Source organism: Simochromis diagramma, unplaced genomic scaffold (assembly GCF_900408965.1).
Source record: "Simochromis diagramma unplaced genomic scaffold, fSimDia1.1 OVJJ01000685.1, whole genome shotgun sequence".
Taxonomy (NCBI): domain Eukaryota; kingdom Metazoa; phylum Chordata; class Actinopteri; order Cichliformes; family Cichlidae; genus Simochromis; species Simochromis diagramma.
This window is the reverse complement of record NW_024387477.1, coordinates 17,423,803-17,441,940: the sequence shown is the minus strand read 5'-3', so window position 1 is coordinate 17,441,940 and position 18,138 is coordinate 17,423,803. Positions and strand designations below refer to the sequence as shown.

The window sequence follows — 18,138 nt, the reverse complement described above, 5'->3', positions numbered from 1 at the left end:
GTTACTCCTGCTGGGCTACGCGGGTGTAGGGCTCGGATTGCTGCACTACTGGACTTTGGTTTCATGACATGTGATGTGCTTTCAGGGTGAACGATATTGGGATCTTGTGTGCGGAGCTGACAGCATATTGCCGCTCCCTGAGCGCCGAATGGCTTGGCATTCTCAAGGCTCTTTGCTGCTCCTCTAACAACGGCAACTGTGGCTTCAATGACTTGCTGTGTAACGTAGATGTAAGTTTCTTTTTAAAGTAAACCTGTTTTCCTTATTTTCTCTTATGCATATACTCTCAACAGTGGTCGAGGCTCATATTAAGCAAAGCAAATGCTAGTTTCTTCCGAAGTTTCATAGTATTTTTGGTTTTTTGGGTTGGTTTGTTTCTTCTAAATTAGGGAAGAATGTTTTTTCACAAAGCACGTGTGTTAAATTTGATCTCTTTACTTGTCTTGTGTCCTTAAGGTTAGCGATTTGTCCTTCCACGATTCTCTGGCAACCTTCGTAGCCATTCTCATTGCCAGACAGTGCTTGCTCCTTGAAGACCTGGTTCGATGTGTTGCTATTCCTTCCCTTCTCAATGCAGGTAAGAGTTTTTAAATCCCATGAATTCGGGTAAAGGAAGTACTTTATGCCATTGGTTCAAATATTATTGGTCAGATGCCGGGAGCCTTGATCGCATTGGTGAAGTTTACAGTTGTAGTACTAAAACAGGATCCACAGGAGCTTGATGCTTTTGCTAGCTCGTTTTCACAAGTTCAGTTAGGGATGCCTCAATTATGATATTGTTAAAGTAACAATTTGTTATTTTCCATCAGTAAACATCACATTGTTGATCAGCCAGTATCAGACAGAAAGGACATTTTTGGCAGACGCAGATGTCCAACTGAGAGATCGATTTCTCCGTGGTTTCCACTATTCGTCAAACGCTTTAAGTTTTACAATCTACAATTCAGCTCCTTGTCTTTTCAAAAGTAAAATTAGGCAAACCAAGTAAAATAAATGTGAAGATTAAAAGAAAATGGAAAGCACTGAACCAAGACAAAAGGAACAAGTAACTATGTTATGTGTGTATGCAAGAGTTGAGATTTAATTCTGATCGTTTCACAAAAAAAGAACAATAATGACACAACTCCATCTTTTGATTAGATGTAGCTTTGTGAAGTTTCAAAGAGTGCGCTCTTTATTCCATGTGACATATGAGGACTCTGAAGTTTTGTGACCTACACAACTTCAGTCCCAATAGTGCATTTAGACGTTGAGTTTTGTCCACCTAACTAATGGGATGCATTTCGTTGCCTTATTTTAGCATTGTTCTAGAGATGGTTAAACTCTGTCATCGGTGTGCTCCACTGCTAAACCCAAAATAATAATAATGTATACTTTATTGATCACCGTGGAGAAATTACTCTCTCTGCATTTAACCCATTCACTCAGTGAAGCAGCGGGCAGCCACTAATCAGGCGCCCGGGGAGCAGCGTGTGGGGTACCTCAAGGTAGCCGTTCAGTGGATTCGAACCCCCGATCATGGGGCGACCACGCTACCTACTGAGCTATCCCCAAGTATCATATTTGAATATGATATGTGTGTGAAATACTTATCTAAAAATAGATATGGATAAGTATACTTCTTTTATGTATTATTTAAAAACTGCCCCCTGTGGGAGTGTTTTCTTTAAAACATTCTTTATAGTAAAGCCCATTTGTCCACTAAATCTCTCGCTTACATTTTTCCTTTAGCCTTACTTGCGTTCTCTATACCACTTTCCTTCCAAGCATCTCTATATAACCGCACAGGCATTGGGCATTCTATAAATGAGTGAGCAGCACATTTCAGCCTGGCTCACAGGAAGGAATATCCAGCTTTATAATGCATTAGTTCTATCAAAGGGGAGAATAAACGTGACGGATTTGATCTGGGTCCACAAAGCCTCGGTGCAGTTTGTGCTTTCGCCAGAAAAGTGCCTCTCTCCCTGCTGTTAATCTTTTTTTCCCTCCCAGAGTGGAGACAAAGCCTCATTCAGCCATGCTGTTTGGTTGCATTTGGCTCATGTTATAACACCACTACATGTGCCAAATGCCAACAGCTCTCACTTGTAGTAAATGCTTTGTTCTCACTCCCTGTTTCACGACAACAGCTCTATGAAAATTCATCTTTATCTTGCCTGATGAGGAGCCTATCTAGGACAGGGTTTAAATTTAGATGTGTGACTTTGATGTAGTGGATTGTGTAGCCCATCCAAAAAGAAAAAAGGAGTGAACCTTCCTAATGCGATGTGAAGGAACTCGGTGTTAATCAGAGCATATGTTTTGATCCGTGACTTCAGCCTGCAGTGAGCAAGACTCTGAACCAGGAGCCAGACTGACCTGCAGAATTCTGCTGCATCTTTTCAAGACACCACAACGCAACCCTGTCCCCCAAGATGGCGTGAAGTCAGGTAGTGAGCGCATCTACAAACGTCTTACCATTTTTCTCAGCTTGAAACAAAGCCTGTCTTAAACTGGTGTTATAACTTTGCAGACAAGGCTTCAGTTGGTATCCGGTCGTCTTGCGATCGCCACCTTCTTGCCGCCTCCCAGAACAGCATCGTGGTTGGAGCTGTATTTGCTGTTCTCAAAGCTGTGTTTATGTTGGGTATGACTATTTATATTCCTCTTATATAATTTAAAGCTTAGAGTGCACCATGTAAAAACTGGTATCAAACACAGGCATAATCAGTTTTGCCAAATGTTTACTGATCGGTTTTGCCGGCTCCTTCTTGTTGCAGGTGATGCTGAGTTGAGAGGCTCAGGGTTGTCTCACACCGCCGGCCTCGACGACATATCCGAAGGACGCAATGTTTCGATCGAGACGGCCAGCTTGGATGTATATGCGAAGTATGTTTTGAAGACCATCTGCCAGCAGGTGAGAACATGAGTTAAGATGGTGTGAATATAGTCCACAGTAAAATGGCTAAATAAAAGATTGCTTTTTACTTTGAGAACTTTGGTCTTTGGTGCATTGTTTTTGTCAGAAAGCTTTTGTGAGACAGCAAATAGTAACTGATTATTCTTATTTTGTACTTCACGTAAATTCAGTGAGCCAGAGGTGCATAAAAAGCATGAATGAGATCATATTCTGCACCAGATGTCACTTAGATATGAAGGCTGGAGGAAGAGCTGGCAGCTCATTATCTTAGAGGAATGTACTTGCTCTGAGACCTCATGAAATTTCCAAAATATTTTTTAGTCAGCAGCTCTGTTTCATAAGAATTGACCCATTGCCCTGTTTTCATTACCACTCACTTAGCTTTAGTCATGCTTGTTTTGGATGACCGAGTTTATCTTGATACTTGAACCTGAACGTGGGGGTCGCTGAAGTTGTTGACATTTCCCACTTTACGCCTTTTCCCTCGTTTTTCAGGAATGGGTTGGAGAACGCTGCCTGAAGTCTCTGTCTGAGGACAGCAGTGCCCTCCAAGACCCGGTGCTGGTGAACATTCAAGCCCAGCGACTGCTGCAGCTTATTTGCTATCCTCACCGCCAGCTGGACAGTGATGACGGTGACAACCCACAGAGGCAGCGTATCAAACGCATCCTCCAGGTAGAGAAAAAAAAAAAGTTCACATGATGCATGAAACTTTGTTTGCCGTTTAGAACGAGCGTGTTAACTGTAACAGCTTTAATGTGTCTGAAATCATTTGTTATCAAGTTGTTGCTTGAGTGTGATTGGTGGAGTGTTGCTGCCCTCTCCTGGCTAAGTGAGGCTTTTAGGACAGGAGTGTCAAACTCATTTCATTTAATGGGCCACCAGAAAAAATCGGATCAGTAAAGAAAAACATGCCCCTGTTTTAAAATACAGACACACAGTGAACTGTTTGTTTACATAATGAATTATGAACAGCCTTAGTTGCGTAAAGTATCACAGGCTGTTTTTAATATTCACATTATGTCCCTTTACATGTGGTTTAAAACAAAAGCAGGAAATCTAACATGTTTAGGACATGGTTTAACACAGGACTAATGCCTCAACTGTCCATAACCTGTTCATGACAGGTTGTTAATTTCTACCACAAGAAGAGAATTTAACAGTAATCCTTTCCCTGATGCAGAATATGGACCAGTGGACGATGAGACAGTCATCTCTGGAGCTGCAGCTGATGATCAAACAGAGCACCAACAATGTAAGTGTTAAAAAACAACATAATCGTGGGATTTCTGTTATCAGACATATCAGATTATTTCTTATGTTTTCCTTTAGGAGCTCTACTCTCTCTTGGAGAACATAGCCAAGGCCACTATAGAGGTGTTCCAGAAATCAGCTGAGATGAACTCCAGTAACCCCTCAGGGAACGGGGCAGCAGCCCAAGGAGGCTCTGCATCTAATAACAACAGTACCACAAGCAAAATGAAGCCTATTTTAAGGTGCGTCTCTCCTCGGGTCTTGTTAAAATTTGTTTGTTTTTTTTGTTGTGTCTGGACATTTATAAGGAAAAAATCATAGCCATTGCATTTGGGTTTGAATACAGCGATGCTGACGTGTAATATTTCTTATCTGCAGCTCATCAGAGCGATCGGGTGTTTGGCTGGTGGCTCCGTTGATAGCCAAGCTGCCCACGTCAGTCCAGGGCCATGTGCTAAAGGCGGCAGGAGAGGAGCTGGAGAAAGGGCAGCACCTTGGCTCTTCTTCACGTAAGGAGAGGGACAGGCAGAAACAGAAAAGGTATGTGGCAAACTAACATTTCTTTGTCGTTAAACCGGTTAGATTTCTTTGATCTGGAATCTCAGAAAGAAATGTTTGGCAGGAAGGACATTTTTCATTTTGTAGCACGTACACATGTTATGAAATCTCCAAAAACTCAGTCTGCCCACTTCTGGACAATGATTCCTTTTTCATCAAGTGAAATTTGTTTTCCTTTCACAGTATGTCTCTGCTGAGCCAGCAGCCGTTCCTGTCTTTGGTCTTGACCTGCTTAAAAGGGCAGGATGAACAGAGGGAGGGTCTCCTCACCTCCCTTTACAGCCAAGTGCAGCAGATTGTCACCAACTGGAGAGAAGACCAATACCAAGATGACTGCAAGGCAAAGCAAATGATGCATGAGGCACTGAAGCTACGACTGAATCTTGTAAGCGTTTTTAAAGAAGAGACAGCTGGTTTAAAAGAAAGAAAGAATTGCATGAATTAAATCAAATTACAAAGAAGGCAAAAAAAATCCACATTGTTTTATAATCTTTGTGGGGAGAAGTACCTAACATTCACACTAGGGCTGGGTATCGTCACTGATTTCTAGAATCGATTCGATCTTCGATTCGATGCGATTTGAATCGGGGAAATTTTGCCTCAGACAGTCAGAAATATTACAATTCAGATCATGCATCAGTACATTTCCATATTTTTATATCTATAAAACGAAAGCTGACACTTGCAAGACTTGATCAAAGGTGTATAAGCGTCACAGCAGATGCCTTTGTGTCAAAGTAGCTGAGGATAAAACAAAAACGTGGAGGTGATTCTCCTGGGATTTTATGAAAATATTCTGCAGTCGATCAAAAACGAAAGAAAACCATTAATCAACACATGAACATTGCCTGATGCTGCTGAAGTGAAGCAGAGCAAAGTTACAGAGGTTTTATTAGAGACACAGCTGAGCGTTTTGCGATTTTGCATAATTTTAAAAAGTTTACATTTGTTCAGTATTGAACGGCAGAAATGAGGCTTTCTTTTCAGAAGTAAAAGGAAAAAAAAACAGCGTCTGACAGCGCTGTAAACAATGGTAGACTTGTGCGTAACAAGCAAGCGAATAATGTAGAAAACAGGTTTTTAGACAGGAAACTGTTCTTGAAGTACAGAGAGAGAGAGAGAGAGCTGTGCATGAAGTGTGATTTTTATCGTGGTGGAAGCAAAGCAGCAAAACTAAGAGTGAAATCATGACGATGTTTATGTGAAGCGTAGTTTGGATCTTCTTTTGCTGCTGGTTCAGTCAGTATTGTTTGGAGAGAGATAAAACCTTCAGCTTCATAATCAGCGCAAAAAGGGCGTGAACACAAAGCGCGACCCGCCGAAACATCGGAATCAGCGAGCTGTCGGCTTTCAGCCCCGACCGTGTCCGTGCCGTCGGGTGAGAAAGGCGACATCTCGCTGATTCTGATCAGTCGGCGGCTCCACGCTTTGTGTTTTTGTCTTTGTGCAGAGTCCGTGTTCCTGCTCTCATTTACTGTTTTAGCTGTTTGGTGGTTGTTGAAGTTTTGTGAGGTTTAGCCTGAGATTCTGGCGTTTCGGCCAAAATAAATTTATATGAAAAAATCGATTCAGAATTTTAATGAATCGATATCACGTTATCCAAACTAGAATAAATCGAAAAGCAAAACCCACCCCTAATTCACACCCTTGCAAAGTCATTGAGAGCAACTAGCATTCGGTATCTGAAATCTTTGGCATGCAATCCACTGGAGCAGCCAGGGATCGAACCAACAACCTTTTGATTATCTACGTCTGTAGCCACAGCCACCCGTCCAATCATAGGATGCATCCTTCAGTTTATTATGAGAAAACAGATAGGTTGTGTATCAGTGCTACTTTGTATCTCTACATCATTTGCATTAAATTGGTGGACACTAGCACACAAGTTTCACATTTGAAACTATGATGTATTGTTTTAGAGAAGATGGTGCTGAACAAAAATGTGATTTTTGGCTTTACATTTGAGTGGGTGTAAAATGGATTTTGCTGATGTTTTTAGCAGAGCATAAATTTCTTTTTCAGCTCTGAAACATTTATATTTGAAGTTAAAGTAATTAAAAAAAAAAAAAAGTCCAAATTTTAAAAGAGTGAAATTTTGACCGGCTGCTATGTGCTGTGAGGGCACATAGTTGGTTGCAGGGTAAAATTCTGCATGGCTTCATTTAATATATGGATTATGAAGCAGTCATGTGGAAACAAATCAAATCTTAGTAGATTTGGTTTGTTGAAAGCTGGAATGACCCAGCGTCTATCGTGGAAAAAAGCTGAGACCAATAAAAGAAATGCAAGCAAGAACATCTTTCATGTGAACACTATTTAAAATCACCTGTTTTTCTTCTTCTCCCATCAGGTCGGTGGCATGTTTGATACAGTGCAGCGCAGCACGCAACAGACCACGGAGTGGGCGGTACTACTCCTTGACATCATCAGCAGTGGCACAGTGGACATGCAGTCCAATAAGTAAGTGTTTGCTTCAAAGTAACTTCTATTGAAATATTGGCACATTATTTCTTGAATTGGACACCATGAGCTGGATTCTCCAGCTGCTAGCACTTGACCTGCATTTTTAACAGTTACAGTCGTATTTTGCTTTGCAAGAAACTGTGGAGTACCATCTAATGTCACTCGTGAATTTTTGAATAAACAGTCTAATAAACTATAGTTTGAAAATCTTGAGTGTTACTACTGGGCACTGACTTTATCTAACTGACTAACTCTGCTTCTGTCCAACAGCGAGCTCTTCACAACAGTGCTGGACATGTTGAGTGTGCTGATTAACGGCACACTGGCTGCTGACATGTCCAGCATCTCTCAGGGCAGCATGGAGGAAAACAAGAGAGCCTACATGAACCTGGTTAAGAAGCTCAGGGTAGGATGAGCACAGTTTCCTCACTTATGCAAGATTTTGTTATTGTGTATAATACTTTCCATGTGTGATGTTATGTAATGCTCAGCTGTGGTCCTTATTATGAAGGATAAAAAAAGTCACTCTCTGAATAAGTATTGCATGAAATATATTAACCATGTCATTTAATTTTCCATTTAATTGTATTAACTCGTTAAACTGTTTTTAAATGCATGTATTTATTCCTTTTTTAACTTGTATTTACTGCTAAATGATCAGTAATATTAAGTTACTATTACATGATTATTAAATTACTTAATACAATTAGTAAATAAATACTAAAATAAATAAATTCAGTGTCAAAAGAAAAATCTTAATGCATGATCTGCTTTAGAAGTTACTGCGTATGTAACAGCGACTTCCTGCTTTCCTTATGAGTCGTAAAGGTGTATTAAGTAGCGAACTCGCCAGATTAAAGGGTTAGCGCCGTCTATAAAAATAACCACTTGAGTTCAAGTTTAAAATGAGACTGACCACATTGTTCAGAGTGACAAAAGTGAAACGATTGCTTTTTCACCTTAAGTGCAAAAGGCTTGTATACTTTGAAGACTAAAGGTCATGGTTAATTCTAGCTGTAACTATCTTGGTTATTGATCGTTTTGCATGTGAAGGCAGCCAAAGTAATGGCTTTGCTCATGTAGACATTAAATGAGAAGAACTGCATTTTGCCCATGTAAAGTGAAGTTTTATTAACACTCACTCCATCTGTTTTCTGTCCACAGAAAGAACTTGGAGATCGGCAGTCAGAAAGTTTGGAAAAGGTTCGCCAGCTTCTGCCGCTGCCCAAGCAAACCCGCGATGTCATAACCTGTGAACCTCAGGGTTCGCTGATAGACACTAAGGGCAACAAGATAGCTGGCTTTGAGAAGGAGGTAAACACTTTCTTTTTATTTGTCAATATACATCCTGTACATTAGGCTTAAAAAATTAGATGTACACAGTTTTTATATTTTGAAAGAGGGGTAGAGAAGTATGTTGAAGACAACTAAAGATGCAAATACTGCAGCTTGTAAAGATAAATACAAGTTAAGGTCACAGGAAAACCAGATAAATCTGCAACGAACTGATGCTGACTTGATGATTTTGAATTTAGCAAGAGTTTAGTAAGTTTAATTTGTCTCTGATCTATCAGGGTCTTCAAGTATCTACTAAACAAAAGATTTCTCCGTGGGATGTTTTTGAGGGTCTGAAACACTCCGCCCCTCTCTCCTGGGGCTGGTTTGGTACAGTACGTGTGGACCGTAAGGTGACTAAATTTGAGGAGCAGCAGCGATTCCTCCTTTATCACACCCACCTGAAGCCCAAACCACGTAGCTATTACCTGGAGCCTCTACCCCTACCCCCTGAAGAGGAGGAACCCCTGACACCTGTCTCACAGGAACCAGAGAAGATGATAGAGGTGGTGAAGACGGAGAAGAATGTAGCCACTGTGCCACCAGAGTCCAACAAAAAGTCCAAATCCAAGAAAAAGAAAACTCCTTCTAACAAAACAGAGGTCTGTTATCCTGCCAGTTGATGTTTTTGCTATTAAATATGAGAGATCATTATATTTGAAACATTGATTTCCAAACTTAAATAAACACTTTATCCTCTGTGACTAGGACTATAACCGAACACCAGGTCCTGCATATACAAGTATGGCACCAGAGTTGATGCAGAACCCCACATATCCCAGGACCATGCCCTATAATCCACAGAACGTGTACACGCAGAGCCAGCCTCTACCTCCAGGTCAGATTACAGGTCAGATAGTAACTGCAGGATACTCTCATCATTATGACTTATGCTGCTGTAGCACCCAAGAGGAACTGCCACAGCTGGAACATCTGGGATTGAGACTTGTGTTTTATTTGTTTCTCCACAGGAGGTCCAGGTTTAGATGCTCCATACAGACAACCAAGCCGCAGCCAAATTAGCAAAATGATGCCCGCTCGGCCTAGTTATTCAGGCATGATGCCAGGCATGCCGGGAAGCATGCCTGGCATCATGGGACCAGACAAACAGTACCAAATGACCTTTAAGCCCCATGCTACCATGTCACAAGGCCCGAATCTGCGACACCAACTACAGGTCAGACTGGTGAGTCTGTACCTCTGACATGTCAAGCAATACTTACTCCTTGAGAATAGTTGTGCCACCTTAGCACTATTTAGTAAACTTAAACAGACGTAGTTTGTGTTTAACTGCTGCTTAAATTCTGATCCTTGATTGTTTTTGTAGTAGAGAAAAATGAGTAATTCAATTTTTGTGTTTTCAGCATCAAAATCCAAATGCATTAGGGCAGATTAGACAAATGCCACCAAACCAACAATATACTTCAATGCAATCCCAGGTAAGTGATGTTTTTGTTTTTTGTTTTTTGTCACATTTAACACAAGGTTGTATCAAACATGATACCATAGACCACAGACCGTTTTTGAAATCTGTCCTATATTTTAAAAAAGCCTGTGGTCTTTCCTGGTCTTGTCTGCAGTTGTCTCCTCCTTGCTTGGCTTGAATTATCAACATTGTTTTTATTTGTGCTATACCACAGGGCTATACCACATACGGGTCACACATGGGAATGCAGCAGCATCCATCTCAAAGTGGTAGTATAGTACCTCATTCCTATGGCAACCAAAATTTCCCAGGTGCACATCCTGGAGCCAACCCTGCTGTAGTGGATCCTGTAAGGCAACAGAGGCCAAGTGGGTATCTTCACCAGCAGGCCCCACAGCCCACAGGCTACCCACAGAGTATGCAGAACACACAGAGGTCAGTATTATGTTGCAAGTAAATCTGCTAGTTTGATAATTATTAGCACTTAGAAGTCTTTGTGTCTTTTTGTCCTTGTTATGCTTGCTGTATTGTTGCATATGCTAATTTTTCTTATTGGCTTGTACATATCAGGTTTCCCCACCAGCAACTCCAGCAGAATCCTATCATGCCATCCCATCTCGGTCAAATGGGACAAGGTGTCCATCCAGGCTTGTCCAGGCCCAATCAGATATTAACAGAACAGCAGCAACAGCAGCAACAATTAGTGCAGCAGCAGCAGTACCTCAGACAACATGCAGCGATGAGGGTATGTCACTTATATGAAGTTAGTCACATCTTGGCCATGGCTTGGGTTTTCTTAAAACAGAAAAAAAGTTGCCTGATGCAGCCGTAAGAACTAAAAACAGGTTGATGGAAGGCTGTGCTTAAAAGGCATGGCCTGTAAAAGCAGAGAAAGTTCCTCTTCTAGCATAGATTAAAGTTCTAACAGCACATCACTACTGTGTTAGAAGTGTAGTGGTATTGAATAACGTTAACTTTACTTTTAAACACGTTGTCACAGCTAAATGTTTCCTCCTATGCTGAATAAAAGTTGTTCCCAACAAAATTAGTCTTATCTCAGATTGATAGGATTGGTTCCCTAGCTTTGTCTTCTACCATATTAGGGGGGAAACACCATTTGGACATGTTAACTTGTTTAAATCTGCATCTTTTGAGATTAAATCCAGTATGCAAGAGGCCCTTGCTGTTCTTTCAGCTGTTGTGGTGCATTATTGAAATTTACAAGCTTTTTCTGTGTTATGTTTCCCCAACCAAAGCAGGCACAACAACTACAACAACAGCAGCAGCAACAGCAGCAGCAACAGCAGCAGGTCCAACCACAGCAGGTTCCTCCTCAACAGCAGGTTCCACAGCAGCAACAGCCACAGGTGACGGCTGTGCCTCCACCGGGCCAGGCACAGAACCAGGGCCTGAGCATGCAGCCGCTGCCACCGCAGCAACCCATGGTAGGAGTCCAGGTGATTTTAGTGGCTTTTAGTACTCCAGGCATTCGCAGGATTTATTCATTACGACTGGACAGGTGGCAGGTGCTGGGAGGTTTTCGTGGAAACGTCATCTGTATTTAAATATGTTTTGGATGTGGCGAGATAAACTAAAGGATTAAGACTTGTTGTTATGCTGCTAAATAATTATTTCAAGTCTGTTCAGTTATCACAAAAAATAATTCACAAGAGGGATAAAAAAGGTGCTGTTTGCATCAAAGAGTAGCTCCAATGTTGTTGGGTTTTTTCTCTTCCATTAATTCTGATGTTTTTCTTCCATTTTTTTTAGAAAGTGCAATAAGGAAATGGTCTTGCATAATAAAACAAAAACAATTACAGATAGGGACACGTCCACCCCCCATGAAATTTAAAGTTTTTGTAAACATTTTCCCAAGTACTTTTTCAACAGAGCAAGGCATTTCTAATGTACTATTCCTAAACATAATAGTTTTCTTTAGAAAGCTTAAATTAGTGATTTGAACACAATGACAGAAATTAATCCAGGAAAAATACAAGAGTCAATATAATTAACTGCCTGAAAAACGGACCTTTTTATTGAGCAATAGCACACATGACTGACATGTAATGACATGTTTTAGCTTAGTAATGATCAAAGCATGTGAAATCAAGTTAAAACCAATCTACCAATTTATACTCAGTGTAACAACTTCTGCAAGGGTTTTAGCCTCACTTAAGATAAATGCCAAGAATAAGAGTTATCATTTTAGACGTGAGAAAAAGAATTGTTGACACTCACAAATAGGCCTGTTCGATATAACGATATATATCGGATGACGATATAAAAACATCTGTCCTTTCATTTTACGCTATCGTTTGTTTCGTGGTGTCGCAAAATAAACTGTTTACAACAATATTTTTTCATGGTTTTGATGGTCACTGTAGGGGCTATATTAAAGTTCTCTCTTTCTCTTATATGTAATATAACCACACTACAGACAGACAAGTGACTGTTTTTATGCGTTGTCGTTAGCAACAACGACAGTAACAGCATCGCGTGTCCGCTGGTTTATGTTCCACATAAACCTTTCACAATAAAGCTCAAGATCCTGTTGAGACTTTTCAAAATAAACGGAATCACGTGAAAGATGCAGATTATTTACGGGTGAGAAGTAAAAAAGAGCCGCCAGGTGCTAAAAAATAAACCTTAGACTCAAACGTTAAAACAGGCTTCTCCCCGCAGCACGCCGTGTAATAAATACTCACAAAGAAAACGGCGGCCGTTACAACTTATGTCTAAAAATGTATCGTTTCATGCATCGGTTAAAACTCCAGCTACATGACGCACAGCTGGAAACACTTCACACAAGTCGAGCTGCCCGAGATTCACAGAAATTACAGAAAATGTTACATTTTTGTGATTTATATCGTTATCGGACGATAGAATTCTTATATCGGGATATGAGATTTTGGTCATATCGCACAGCCCTACTCACAAAGCAGGAAATGGCTATACAAAGTTATCACTGCATTTCCAAGTGCCAAGAACTGGAGTTAAAAGTATCATCAGGAAATTCTAAGAGAGCCACACAGCTCAGAAGGCGGCTGGCAGAGGTAGGAAGCGAAATGTTTCTGGAGAGAAAACCGATGAGAGATGTGTTTAAAGACCCCAGAACAACTGCCAAGACACTAGTGAATTTGTTAGCCAACTCGACAGTCACTAGGATCCTGCACTGAAAAACTCCACTTCTGCAGAAGAGACACTTTTAAAGCCAGACTGAAGTGTGCTAAGGACAACCTGGAGAGGGACCATGCATACTGGAAGTGCATCCTTTGGTCAGATGAGATGAAACTAGAGCCAGCAGCAAAACCGGGTCTGGGTCATCACTTTGTCTTACAGGATGATAGCAATCCAAAACATACATCATTCCTGGTGAAGAACTCACTACCGAAGACCAGCGTGAACATTATCGAGTGGCCGATCAGTTTGTGATCATTTACCAGCGCACTTGAGCATTCAGGCACCCCAAATATTCAGTTGCTGCTTTTTAAATAAATCAAGGTTAAAGGAGAGAGACTGGCCAGTTTTACTAAGGTTTCTGTGGACTATTGTCATCTTGCATTAACCCTGGGTTAGTAGGGCTGCTCTGACTTCCAAGTTGGAAATCCAGCTTGAGTTTATTTAAAATGAGTTAATTTGGATAAAGGTGCAAAAATAGTTTTAAGTACCCTCTCTCTCTTTTAGTTCCCACGACCGGGAATGCAGCAGACTCAGCAGCAACAGCAGACCGCAGCGCTGGTCAGACAGCTGCAACAGCAACTATCAAGTAAGTCAGAAACCTCTTCAGTGGCATCTTCTCACATTTCTAATGCGTGTTCATTGTTCCACATTTGTAAACCTTTCCCCTCTGTTTTCCAGGTACACAACCATCGCAGGGCACCAACTCTTATTACTGATAATGTTTGTTCATAGTGGTGGGCAGAGTGGAGGCCCTGCTCTGTGGATTGGGGGAATACATGTGTCCAGTCCCATGAAGGTAGTTAGGAGGGATGACTTGAAGGCACAAAGGACCACCAAACAGATTAACGAAATCCAATATTGACCACAATCAGAGATGATCTTGTGTCACTTGTGTAATTATAGAATATCAATGGAGTGATCCTTATCTGAAGTAAACACGTAATGCTTAATGATGGAGCCTATGTAAAGAAAAAAATTACCACAAATTATAAGAATAATGCAATTTTTTTTTTTTTCCTTTTTTCAATTTGTACAATTTTTTTTTTTCCAGTTTCGTGTATTTCTCATTAAAAATCATGTCAGTTTTTAATGTCTGGTACTTGTGTTGGCTGCCTCTTTTAAAACCGGGTAGTGAAAGTTTTTATCTTTCGCTGCTCTTTTTCAAGCTCTGGGAGAAGGAAAATGACAACGAGTGCATAAAATGTATCAAACTGATGTAAATACCACCGTAAATGACTGTTTTGTAAAAGTGTTCCAATAATGAGTAAATAAAACTGTGTTCTTATTACAAGGACTATGAAAGTGAACCAGCTAAATGGGACTGAGGCATCAGTTCATGATTCACGTCTGTGTGTTTAATATTGGGAGAGAGGGGGAAGGCATACTGGTAAAGTTGGTGTTTCCTCAGCTTGGGACCATAGTGGTTAGTAAAAAGAGTGGAAGGACACTTTGACTAACAACTGTTCAGAGACTGGGCAGCTATTAAATATGTAGTATTTAATTATGTTTTTTTCAGTACAACTAATCTTGGAGTTTTCAAAAAAAATTTTCAACACAGAGAAATACAAACAGCAAGGTGTAAAGACCCTGTATACACGTAACTATACAGGTGTTTTCATTTCAGGTTAACAGTGTTTAGAATAGTTTGAATCCAGACAGCATGACATCCAACAGTAGAATAAAAAGATGTTGAATCATGGCTCCATTCGGTTTAGAGTGATGATATTAAAACAAAGGCTTCAGCTGTTTTCAGACGGGAACTGTAGATTTTTGGAATCCGAATGAGACTGATGTCCTTTCTGACATGTAGCACTCAACAAGAAATGACTTCAGATGTATTCTCACTACTGGAAATGTGCTGCAGTATAAAGTGTGCAGATAGCAGTGAATGCACTTAAGTACTTTGATGCATGCGCAATCAGATATAAACCCTTATCCTAACGAGGTTTTAGATGAAAGATGGACTAATGTGCGGTGTGACTGAGTTAGATATTTGTGTTCTCACACCCACCACTGAGGAAAAGGTTCATGGTTGCAATGCATGTGTGACAACTCTCACACTGTGAAACTTACTTTTGAGATTACATTAAAAAACAAACCCACACCATCCTCATTTCAAGTTTGCAGACTTTTTTGTTTTCTTAGGTTTTTGTTTATCGGCATTATGAGGTTCCAAGCGACTGAAAAGCACTCCGCTGTCAGATCCTAGTGCTCTTCCTTCAAAAGGACAGTCCATTCCTTGGTACCTCGCCAGGAAGTTCAGACCTGCCCAGCTCCTCTCATGCGGTTGCACCCCAAGTCGTGACAGCAATTTGTTAGAAGTCTCTGGCACAATTGGCTGGAGAAGTGTGCCATATATCCTCAGACACTCAAGAGAGATATGAATGATGGTGTCTACCCAGCGCTGGTCTTCATTGTTTTTCCTATCCAGTTTCCAGGGTGTGTGGCGCTGGACAAACCCGTTAGTGAGCCTCACACAGGCACTGATGGCCTCCAGAGCTTTGTATATATGCATAGTCTCATAGTGCTTTTCCACCACAGCTGGGAGTTTCTGTATAGCATCCAACATGTGGTAGTCTTCATGCACAGCTCTGCCTCCGTGTGCTCTGGGGAAGGACTGAGGACAGAAAGAGGGGTAGACCTGAGCTGGGTTGAGAGCTGGTGCCGTGCAGCGGTTAAGCAAACCACCCAGAGAGTCTGCGAGCTCTGCGTTGAGCAGCTTGGCAACTTTGTCATCTGTGTAATCACAGTCCGAGTCAGGAACACCCTGACGCAGGAGAAAGTATCTCATACCATCAGCTGTAAACGTTTGTGAGCGTTCAAGAGGATCGACCACATTTCCCAAACTTTTAGACATCTTCTTTCCTCCTACTGTCCAGTGGGAGTGCACATGAATCACCTGTGGCAGTGGCAGTCCAGCTCCTAGGAGAAAAGCTGGCCAGTAGATGGCGTGAAATTTTAGGATGTCCTTTCCTATAACATGGCGGGCCACATGCCACCATTGGTTGTGTTTATCTGGATATCCTGCTACTGTGAGGTAGTTCACCAGAGCATCTAGCCATACGTAGATAGTCTGTTCATCATCTCCGGGGACTGGGATCCCCCACTGAAGACGGCTTCTCTGACGGGACACCGAGAGGTCAGGAAGGTCTTCCTGCAACCACTTAAGTACGGCCTGGTGAAAACGCTCAGGCTGTACAGCCTGAGGATTTCCTCTGAGCCAGTCAAGCAGCTGAGATTGAAACGCAGACAAGCGAAACATATAGTTCTCCTCTTTCATCCACTCCACCTGCAAAACAGTGGCGAGATAATCTGTTTTTGAAACTTTGTTAATGAAGTAAAAATAGCTTCATATAAACACTGAAAAGGGGAAAACGGATAAAAATCTCCATTTCACAATTCGTTTGGGAAGCATTTTCAGTGTTTATTTGGCAGGGCAGTAGAGCACAGACAGGAACTACATGCAGTAAATAGTCTGTGGTAAAATCGAACCCATTGTTAGGCTCCACGTACTCAGCAAATGTCACACACTAAAGATTAGAGGCTCAAGTTGGCGTATTTTTCCTAGACTTCTTAAAGCCCCTCAAGAGACAAAAGGAAAAAATTGTTTGCGCGGTTTGATCGAAATTACCTTGTGTCCACTCTCCAGCGACACTTTGATCTCCTTCCCTAATGAGTCCAAAGCATCACCGACTTGAGAGGGCATAAGAAAGCTTTCATCTTGCGTGGAGTACCAGCCTTCGTAACTCCCCTTGTAGATGAGCCCTTTGTTCCACAGCACCGACCAGAAATGCTCCACAGCCTCACGGTGTCTCTGCTCGGTGGTTCTTATGTAGTCTGTGTATGAAATGTTGCAGCTGCTGAAGAGATGTCTGAACTGCTTGGACACACCCGTGCAGAAGGTCAGGGGATCTTTTCCTGCAGCTTCAGCAGCTTGTTGGATTTTCAAGCCATGTTCATCAGTGCCTGAATGTATGACAAACATAACAAGAGCATCATCAAAAGCCAAAAAGTCAACTGAGCAATAATAATGGTTAAAATGAAAATGCATTCCACTCACAATCATATAAAACAGAAAACGAACTAATTTACTTTTTCAACAGTTTCAAAATGTCAAAATTATAAGGTGATCACAGAAGAGTTTTATGTCAACATCTTAGTCTTTTCTTCTCTGTTATACCATTTTCTCGTTTGCCCTGATCTGTTCAATGTAAGGCTTAAAATGGTGTATAACAAAGACCTTAATACCTATAGACACCCATTAATTAAAGTAACATGAAAAACGAACATTTAGCGTAAATGGAAGATTTACCTGTTGCAAACTTTGAGTTAAATCCTTGCAGTAGCTTGTACCTGTGTAAGCAGTCTGCTAAGACAGCTGAGTAAAGGTGTCCTAAATGAGGTGAAGCGTTGACATAGAAGATGGGAGTAGTTATATAGTAACTTCTGTCATCTTTGCATAGCTGAGTGCTCGAAGCAGCGCTGCTCCGATGTTCCCAGAGAGGTGGAACCGGTGATAAAAACTGCTTTTGATGGAGTCTGTAAACCGCTCTACATCCTCTGGTAGCAAACAGAAAGGGGAACCTCATAGTTGGATACCAAGCGACGTCCACGTGAAGACCAAAACACGATACTGAATCCACGTAGTGTAGAGTGTTAGCGTAAAACCGGCAAATTCAGTTCAATGTAACCCTGGAATCCATGTGTTTCATTGCCTGTGAAGGTTGAGGCTTCTTCCGGTTTCTACGAATAACAATAATTTGTCCAATGAAAACGCTGTATGTTGCGCATTGACTATCAACCACCAATCAGATTACGAGGTGTATTTTCCCCCTATTTCTTTCTTATTTTTCCTTTTTCTCTCTTTAATTTAGTGTTACCGCTGATATTCTAACAAATATTAAAAAAAGAAAATATACAAAAAGCAAAATATTTACGGTAAAAAAAAAACGACATCGATTTCAGTGGGACGTTTTTTTAAACTTTGAATTTATTGACAAAAAACAGACTAGGAAGTTGACAT

The 18,138-nt window shown here is 41.1% G+C and overlaps 2 protein-coding genes across 6 annotated transcripts in view; one reads left to right on the top strand and one right to left on the bottom strand.

Annotated features, from left to right (window-relative positions):
- med12 (mediator complex subunit 12) overlaps positions 1–14,422 on the top strand; it is a 31,363-nt gene extending 16,941 nt beyond the window's left edge. Inside the window, exons 22-43 of one of the 5 annotated variants that reach the window (XM_040015751.1) lie at positions 86–230; positions 457–577; positions 2,319–2,429; positions 2,513–2,626; positions 2,760–2,896; positions 3,395–3,574; positions 4,083–4,154; positions 4,232–4,395; positions 4,532–4,693; positions 4,895–5,096; positions 7,062–7,171; positions 7,445–7,580; positions 8,339–8,488; positions 8,749–9,111; positions 9,218–9,359; positions 9,481–9,686; positions 9,874–9,948; positions 10,150–10,370; positions 10,506–10,680; positions 11,192–11,392; positions 13,620–13,701; positions 13,794–14,422. In XM_040015751.1, coding sequence (XP_039871685.1) covers positions 86–230; positions 457–577; positions 2,319–2,429; positions 2,513–2,626; positions 2,760–2,896; positions 3,395–3,574; positions 4,083–4,154; positions 4,232–4,395; positions 4,532–4,693; positions 4,895–5,096; positions 7,062–7,171; positions 7,445–7,580; positions 8,339–8,488; positions 8,749–9,111; positions 9,218–9,359; positions 9,481–9,686; positions 9,874–9,948; positions 10,150–10,370; positions 10,506–10,680; positions 11,192–11,392; positions 13,620–13,701; positions 13,794–13,831 — 3,307 coding nt within the window. In that variant the 3' untranslated portion in view covers positions 13,832–14,422. Of the gene's footprint in view, positions 1–85; positions 231–456; positions 578–2,318; positions 2,430–2,512; positions 2,627–2,759; positions 2,897–3,394; positions 3,575–4,082; positions 4,155–4,231; positions 4,396–4,531; positions 4,694–4,894; positions 5,097–7,061; positions 7,172–7,444; positions 7,581–8,338; positions 8,489–8,748; positions 9,112–9,217; positions 9,360–9,480; positions 9,696–9,873; positions 9,949–10,149; positions 10,371–10,505; positions 10,681–11,191; positions 11,393–13,619; positions 13,702–13,793 lie in introns of all 5 variants that reach the window. The other 4 variants (XM_040015750.1, XM_040015753.1, XM_040015752.1 and 1 more) reach the window with 4 other exon arrangements.
- mars2 (methionyl-tRNA synthetase 2, mitochondrial) lies at positions 14,166–17,929 on the bottom strand. The gene is made up of 3 exons (XM_040015754.1): positions 17,428–17,929; positions 16,747–17,081; positions 14,166–16,404 (listed from the first exon to the last, which is right to left on the bottom strand). The coding sequence occupies exons 1-3, from the start codon at positions 17,702–17,704 to the stop codon at positions 15,226–15,228; spliced, it is 1,791 nt and encodes a 596-aa protein (XP_039871688.1). The 5' UTR covers positions 17,705–17,929; the 3' UTR covers positions 14,166–15,225.
- Positions 17,930–18,138: the final 209 nt, after the last annotated feature.

Excerpts from the sequence above, each read along its gene's own strand:
- mars2 (XM_040015754.1), bottom strand. The coding sequence starts at position 17,704 with ATGAGGTTCCCCTTTCTGTTTGCTACCAGAGGATGTAGAGCGGTTTAC. Across the intron at positions 17,082-17,427 it reads TAACTCAAAGTTTGCAACAG|GCACTGATGAACATGGCTTG; the intron begins GTAAATCTTCCA and ends TCATACATTCAG. Across the intron at positions 16,405-16,746 it reads CGCTGGAGAGTGGACACAAG|GTGGAGTGGATGAAAGAGGA; the intron begins GTAATTTCGATC and ends ACTGTTTTGCAG.